This window comes from Podarcis erhardii, assembly GCF_964252035.2.
Source record: "Podarcis erhardii genome assembly, chromosome: 8".
Lineage (NCBI taxonomy): Eukaryota > Metazoa > Chordata > Lepidosauria > Squamata > Lacertidae > Podarcis > Podarcis erhardii.
The window spans coordinates 58,474,240-58,481,814 of NC_138499.1; the positions used below are offsets into that span (position 1 = coordinate 58,474,240).

A 7,575-nucleotide genomic window follows, 5' to 3' on the forward strand; every position below is an offset into this window, starting at 1 on the left:
ACTTCCTCTTCTTTGTCCCTTTCCCCTTCAAAGTCAACCCAACTGTGTGTGTGTGTGTGTGTGTGTGTGTGTAACTAAATTGCAGGGGTGGAATATGAGTGATGCAATACGACAAGGCCCCAGGTGCTCCTTTCTAATGGAAGCCTGGGAGCCCAGCATTAATTTCCTTTAGGATTATGAGCTCCTTTTGCTCTTGCGGTCCCGTCCTGGTTTGACTGGCTACTTACTGGCATTTTATGCTTAGCATCCGTGACCAGAGAAACAAGTGCCTTTAAGTGTCACTTTTGGCAGAAGTGTGTATAGAGCAATAACCCTTCTCTCCTTCTGTTTTCTTCTTCCTTGCAGTAAATGAAATAATAAGGAACGACCTCTCCAGCACCAACGTCCATTCATAGCTGGCCGTCTAGATATCCTGCTTTAAGCTACGCTGAGACATCGGCTTCAGATAAATGGAAGATCCTCCCTGGTACCGCTCTGCTCTTTCCCTTTCTGGAATGTTTGGAACAATTACCTCTTCTCTGTACAGTATATCTATACATAAAACTAATTGACTGGCTTCAACCAAGGAAACACCTTCTGTCAAGAAAATCATCTCAAGGAAAATGGAGGACACGAACTCTGAAATGGTGCGTTTCGCAAGTTGAAATAGGAAATGTGACACAACTGGTGACTGACTGAAAACTGGCTTTCTTTTCCTTTGGGCTCTACTGGAAGTGCCTTTTTTTGTTAGCTTCTGACATCAGGACATTGTATTGGCAGTTTGGATATGCTGCCATCCAAAGTATTTCTAGGCACAGTAACCATCAAACGTACATTGGAACTTGGGGTGTGTTGGAACTGTCTGTTGTTATGGGTATAAAAACCCCTGTTGGGTTGTATCAGCTCATTCATACTCAGAGTGGATCCATTCAGATGATAGGCAAGATTTTAGTGGGTCTACCCTGAGTATGATTTAGTTAGTTACAAGCCCTGGAAAGTAAAATACGTGTCTGAATTCCTGGATTTCTTCACTTTTGAACTGTATTTTACATCTTGTTGCCTTATTCCTGATGCATTTTTTAAAAAACAAACCCAGATTGTCATCTCAGTTCTATACTTTTCAGCCTATTGCAGGTCTTTGCTCATGTATCATAGGACTGCATGTTAATACTTTGACTTAAATCAATTTCTAGACATAGCACAAGAAAAATGAACAGCACAAAATATTAAGGTTGATGGACAAAAATGTGAATACCTATATTTTCCTCAACTGTTTTATGCTTATGCTTATACATACAAACTAGCATTTATGCATATACATGGAGGCTTTGAATTCAGCAATAATTTCTGCTTCTGAGAATGCAGTCCTGATCCCATGCAAATACTCTTGCCATTACTATGTTGTGGGTTTGTTATGTTTAAGACAATTATGCATTTTCTTTCCTCAAGCTGATAAGCAAGCACTTTAGACAGTCCAGAAGGATGCATATGAAACATGTGTTAATTACCAAATGACAAAAGATGAGTTAAAAGCAAATGTAAATACCATTTTCAAAGAATGTAAAATATTTGTTCAATTATAAGATAATTATTCCACTGAAGCCTTATAACTCTCTGCTTTGTGTACAACAAATATTACCAAAAAACCAAATGTTTTAATATGCAATGCTGTATAGTATGTTTTCAGAGCAGCTTCAAGTTTATAGAGTACATATGAAACTTAAGCATGTAATGTAGTCTTTGACATGGTATTTCATACAACCAATAATGTTGTTACCGTATAGCTAGTAATGGCATATTATGTCACATAGACAAAAAGAAAGCATGGCTCCATTTTTAAAGCATTTAACATTAATATTGTGCCTTAGGAAATACGAGTGAACTACTCCACAGTTACTAAGGTGGTGACTGAGTGCAGTGTACAGTTAAAGCAAACTCAACAGGTTTCACAAAAAGGTGAAACAGTCCTAAACATTTAGAAATATTACTCTGTACAATTATGTCTTACTTACTTTTTTAAAAAAATGAAAAGCCATATTTGTAACATTTGCACATTACTGTGAAAACATAAGAATATAATATGGCTGTATGTAAATATTATAACGTTACTGGTCCTTCTAATTGGGTGACTTCCCAACTGCTTAGCAAGAGATATTTATCCTGTACTCAGCTTTGTAGCAGTTGCATGCATTTCTCCTAGACTGCCATATTATATATACATATAACAGTTTTCAGCTAAACTTGCAGCTAGAAAATACATCAAACGAAGCACAACTTTCCACAGAAAGCTAGATTGGTTCAACTGTTTTTGACTCCTGCGGGAGGGGGATTTTTCATAAAATGATACACTTTAAAATGTCATATGTTAGCATCTATATTCTGTATATTGCAGGCACTTCCGTTTCAGGCAACTTTCAGTCTTCCAATATCATAATTGTACCATTCATCAAGAAGTGCTTCTGTATAATTTCCATTTGTTGCAACAGAAACTTGTGCGGGAGCAGCACTCCATAGATTAAACCGTATTTTTGGATGCCCCTTGCCAACAATTGCTCTTTCTTCATGTATTCTACATTTAAAACATGTAGTTGCCAAGAAAGACATGGAGTTCCAGTGTAATTCTCAGACGTCCATTTCTCTCAATTTTCCTGAAATGTCAGAAGAGTGCAAGTGGAGGAACCTTCAGGCAGGCCAAAGGATTTTTGACTCTGATACAGAAATATCTTGGGCGAGGTGCTGACCACACAAGCACCACAATGTTTGCATTTCTGCAATAACTTTAGCAAGATAATCATATGTATTGTTCCCGGTATGTCACACCCCCTATTTGTCATTGTTTGTTTGTTTCATTTCTTTTGAGCTGTCTTGGAAGTTTGTTACATTCAACCCTAGCTCTGAAAAACTATGCATCTCTTGTATATGTATCCATGAATAATAATAATAAAAAACCTGGTATGAAAACCCTGTATCTGATAAGAATTTTACATTCAGTGGGGGTTTCTTTGCTTATTTGTTGGCAGAAATGCTGTTGGTTCAGGGTAGATGAGCACATGCAACAGAACGGGGTGGGAACAAGGTGGGAACATCTTAAAAATGTAGAATGGGTTACAGCAGTGCAAACAAAGAAGCACATTTTTTGGTAATCCCATAGGTGAAGAAAGGAGGGAGAAAGTATTCCAAGAACAAAACAGAGCAGGGTGATATCTCCAGGCTATGCTAGTTTTTGTGTGTGTGTTTTCATGGAGAGAAGCATCCCAAACTGGCATTCCTGACTTTATGTCCTGCAACTGATCATCAGCAGTCCCTGCCTGATCCACAGAGTTCTTTCTGGCTCATACCCTGATAATCAATGGTTGTATGGTAAGACTGGGAATTATCTGGTATGAATAGCATCAGCTGGCACACTGCTATACTAGAACAAATTCATGTTGTCAGGAAGCAAATCTACCATGGCTCTGGAACTGATGATCTCCGAGGGATGAGAGTCCGGCATACATTTTGAACTTGAAACAACATGCTGTATTCTGCCAGAGAAAGAATTACTGAGCCCTGGTCTATCTATGCATGCCACAGAATGACATGGTATGAGTGGTGTGTAATAGCTCAGAATGCAGAGCTAGTTACAGTCATACTACAGCCCATCAGCATCCTGTCTCTGGAGGTCAGGTGACACCAGAAGGGTGTTAGAGGTCTGGCCCTCAGCCTGCCTGACTCTAGCTTCCAGGTAGCCTCCCACCCTCCAACACGAATGCCTGATATTGCATCCCATCTATGGTTTCTTGGGATTGATATTTATGGGGGCAGTTTTTACCAGGGTAATTAAGTCCCAGTTCAAGGCAGGAATGCTTCATATTTTAATGTCTGTAGTGAGAAAATTGTGTGTACAGTTGTATGTGCGCTGTCTTCTACGTTGCATTACATTAGGAACCGGGGCGAGCCTACATGCATGACATCAGGGGTGATGCTAGTCTGTGCTCACACATTGGCTTGTATCCAATGAAGTCATCTTGTTCAGGCAAGGACTTCCGCTTGCACAACAGAGCACCCCCTCTCTCTTCCCCCCTGTGCCCACTATCTGTTCTGGGAGTTCTTTCAAACCTCCAGAACATTTGGGGAGACAGAGGATGGAGAGGAAGTTCTGTTGTGAAAAGGAAAGCCCTTGTATGAACAGGATAACTTTGTTTGAATGCAGCCCATCCCAGGTTCAATCCCAAGCATCTGCAGAAAACATTTTGGAAAGGGAAGGAGCTCAAAGACAGAATAGATATTTCCTATGCACAGTGGTCCCGTTTCAAACTCCATTTGAAAGATCTCGGTTAAAAGGATTGGAAAAGAGCTCTGCCAAGGGCCTTGGAGAACCACACAGCACCACAGGCATATAAGTTGTCATATAATTACAGTTAGTTCAGTTTTTGTTATATATGCTAGCTGTGACTCAGGATTATGCAAAATAAACAGCAAAACTAATAGAAATTTTAGTGCCTATAGTTCACATATACCTGCCTAGTATCTATTTTAAATGATTTTATTTTTTTAAAGAGAAAAGGCACATATCTTACAAACGAAGTGAATGTCTAAACAAAATCTGAACTACATGGGAATGCTGAATTGCAGGTGTGGGGAAGTTTTGGCCTTACAGATGCTGCTGATCTACAATTCCATTCATGCTCATCAAGCATGGTCATGTAGTTCAGAAACATCTGGAGGGTCAGATTTGCAATTATTTAACAAGTCAGGCATTGTTTTGGTTTCTCCTTTCCCTTGCGTTTTGTAAGATATTTATTCTGGTCTGGTTTTGTGTGAGACAGCTTTAAGGAGCACAGATTTGTAAACAAAAAATGCATGCAAGTCAGTACCGAAACCTTTACCATTCACTGCTCATGTGTATAAATCAGTGATTTTCCCCTTTAATTACAAGTGTCATTCTTATACAGTGGTACCTCAGGTTAAGAACTTAATTCGTTCTGGAGGTCCATTCTTAACCTGAAACTGTTCTTAACCTGAGGTCCCACTTTAGCTAATGGGGCCTCCCGCTGCCACTGCACCGCTGCGGCACGATTTCTGTTCTCATCCTGAAGCAAAGTTCTTAACCTGAGGTACTATTTCTGGGTTAGCAGAGTCTGTAACCTGAAGCATCTGTAACCTGAAGCATCTGTAACCCAAGGTACCACTGTATAGGACAACATACTAGATTAATACAGGATTTGTACTTGGGTGGTGGTAAGTTCATAGCAAATTATTCCCCCACCCCCAGCAAATTGCCAGCATGTACATTGGCGCATTTAAAGCAGTGACTCCTTGAGAGTGCAAAGGCAAGATGCATGCTCCTAAATTCCATGGTGGATACCTACCAGAGAGCCATGTTTCTCTGTTATCGTCTGCATTTGAAGCCTGGAAGAAAACAGCAAAGAGACACACCCTTTCAGACAGCATGCACAAGCTGTAGGATGAAAACCCCCACAACATTAGACGAATTTGTCCAGCATTAAGTGTTCAAAAACAGGGCATTATTATTTTTTTACTATCCTGTACTGTAGGCAGATTGTGCAAGAAGTGACAACAGCTCTGGACAGCATTTTTTTCTTAGCAGAGGAAAAAACTCAACTATTTGCCAGATGATGGTTAACTCCATAACAGATATAGGAGCAGCTGTCAAGTCATTTCAGAAGGGACCTAAAGTAGAGCCCAGAATTTCAGAATTCTGCATGAGGCAGATACCATTTTACATGGTCAAGGGGTACAGAACATTGTCTAGAACACTATACAGGGTACAAAGTAAAACGGTTTCTCTTCACAGCATATGTGATATCAGGTCATAACCACGATAATTTCCTTGGTCATAGGGTAGCTGTTGAAAGGGGACTATTGAAAGCAGGGAGAAGCAATAGTGTTTGGAGAGACTGGTCTGCCAGCAGGAGCTCCTGTAGATATTGATTTAAGACCAGATGCCAAACCACACCGTCTGCAAATAGCCTGCAGAATCCCCATTCCAAAGGAATATCAGCAAGCACCTGTGAACTGCTAAGTGCAGAACAGCCAGCCTCAGAGCGAAGGGTTAGCAAAGCTGATCCACAGGGTCCATTCCCACCCAACTGTTATAAATCTAAACTGTTTAACTACAATAGGCTGGCAATGCAAAAGAATTAATGCTCCACATGCAACTTGAGGCCTAACCTGGGATATTGATACCTAAGGTCATGACTACTGCATAGGTATATGGATGCCATTTATTGTTTAGAAACTGCAAAAGTCCTTTACAAAGTTTACTGTTTTGTAGGGCACTTGGTACTCCTATTTTGGCAAAGGGAAAACTATTTCCATCTTTTCAAAAGCCAAAGCATAAGTCCATGCAGTGCTTTTTTCTTTAAAAAAAAATGTTTAGGGGTACTCTCATTTTGACTCAAGAAACCCACCATTTTATAGTTCAAATCGGGAAAAATAAATACAGTAAATGGACAAAAGTACAAGGATTCACAAAATGTTTAGGGGTATGTATACCCCTGCGTCCCACCAGAAAAAAGGACTGAGTCCGTGTATAACCATTTAGCCTCTGCTTCATTTAAAAATGATACCACCTGTCTCTGATCATTACTCGAGGATTTGGACTTGAATTTGTAGAAATAACTTCAGTTTTCTAAAGGTTTCTGTGAGTGCAGTGCTCTCTGATTTGGGACGAGAGCTTTTGCCCATGGGAACCAAACTTTCCACTTCAGAAGTGGAGTTTCTATGAGCCAATGTGAGTGAAGGAAGCATCTCCACCATCAATTGGCCCAAATTCCATCACTGTGGCCAGCAAGTGCGAGCTGTCCTGGACCTCCCATTGAAGTACTCTCTGCAATGCCTAGAATTTATTCTGCTTTTTTTCATAGTCTAGCCAAGTCAATAACGCTAGGGTGAGTGGAATATTCCTAGGACATGGGCTTCTGGTCAGGAATGGTTGCATATTAAGATATATATATTCATTTGATGTTTTACATGAACAAAAAATATCCAGTGTTGGGTGTAGTACTTAAACAGTACAAACGAACAAAGGGCTCATCTGTCAGCGTGGCTACCTATAGGCCTGGTAATTGACCTAAAACCCCAACATTTCCCTTTCCCTTCCCCACACCCAGCACCATGAGATTTAGAAATAATAAACATTCCATCCATTTTCGATTGACGCACTTACACACAGGAATGAGATTGCAGCATAACCCTGCAAAATGAAATGTGTAAGGTGACAGGGAACACAGAGGGGGTCACTATTTGCCATGTAACCCTGATTTCTATCTCAATAATGTGGCTGAACTATTTGGATCAAAATGAAAGCCACAAAATTGACTCAAACTTGGCTTTCAGTAGTTTTGTATGTCCAGGTGGAAGCTGGAGATTCCTGGACAACACCAGATTTCTGGCTGACCTCCCTGTTCCTCTGTATGACACCTATAAACAGATGCTTGATTGCTATTTTTTCACTTACAATGGAAAGAACCTCAGGGTACACCTCTTGTACATTACAATCCCAATCCCAAAATTTTCCTATACTTACTTTTCTGAACTCAGTGGGATTTTCTTCTTAGCTGACAGGTATAGGATTGTGCTGAAAACTATGGC

General features: G+C 40.2%; 1 protein-coding gene across 3 annotated transcripts in view; it reads left to right on the top strand.

Moving 5' to 3' along the window:
- Window positions 1–2,940, top strand: part of NFATC1 (nuclear factor of activated T cells 1) — a 134,981-nt gene extending 132,041 nt beyond the window's left edge. For all 3 annotated transcript variants that reach the window (XM_081873380.1, XM_081873379.1, XM_081873381.1), the window contains exon 10: window positions 346–2,940. In XM_081873380.1, the coding sequence (XP_081729506.1) occupies window positions 346–395 (50 nt within the window). In that variant the 3' untranslated portion in view covers window positions 396–2,940. The remainder of the gene's footprint in view (window positions 1–345) is intronic.
- Window positions 2,941–7,575: the final 4,635 nt, after the last annotated feature.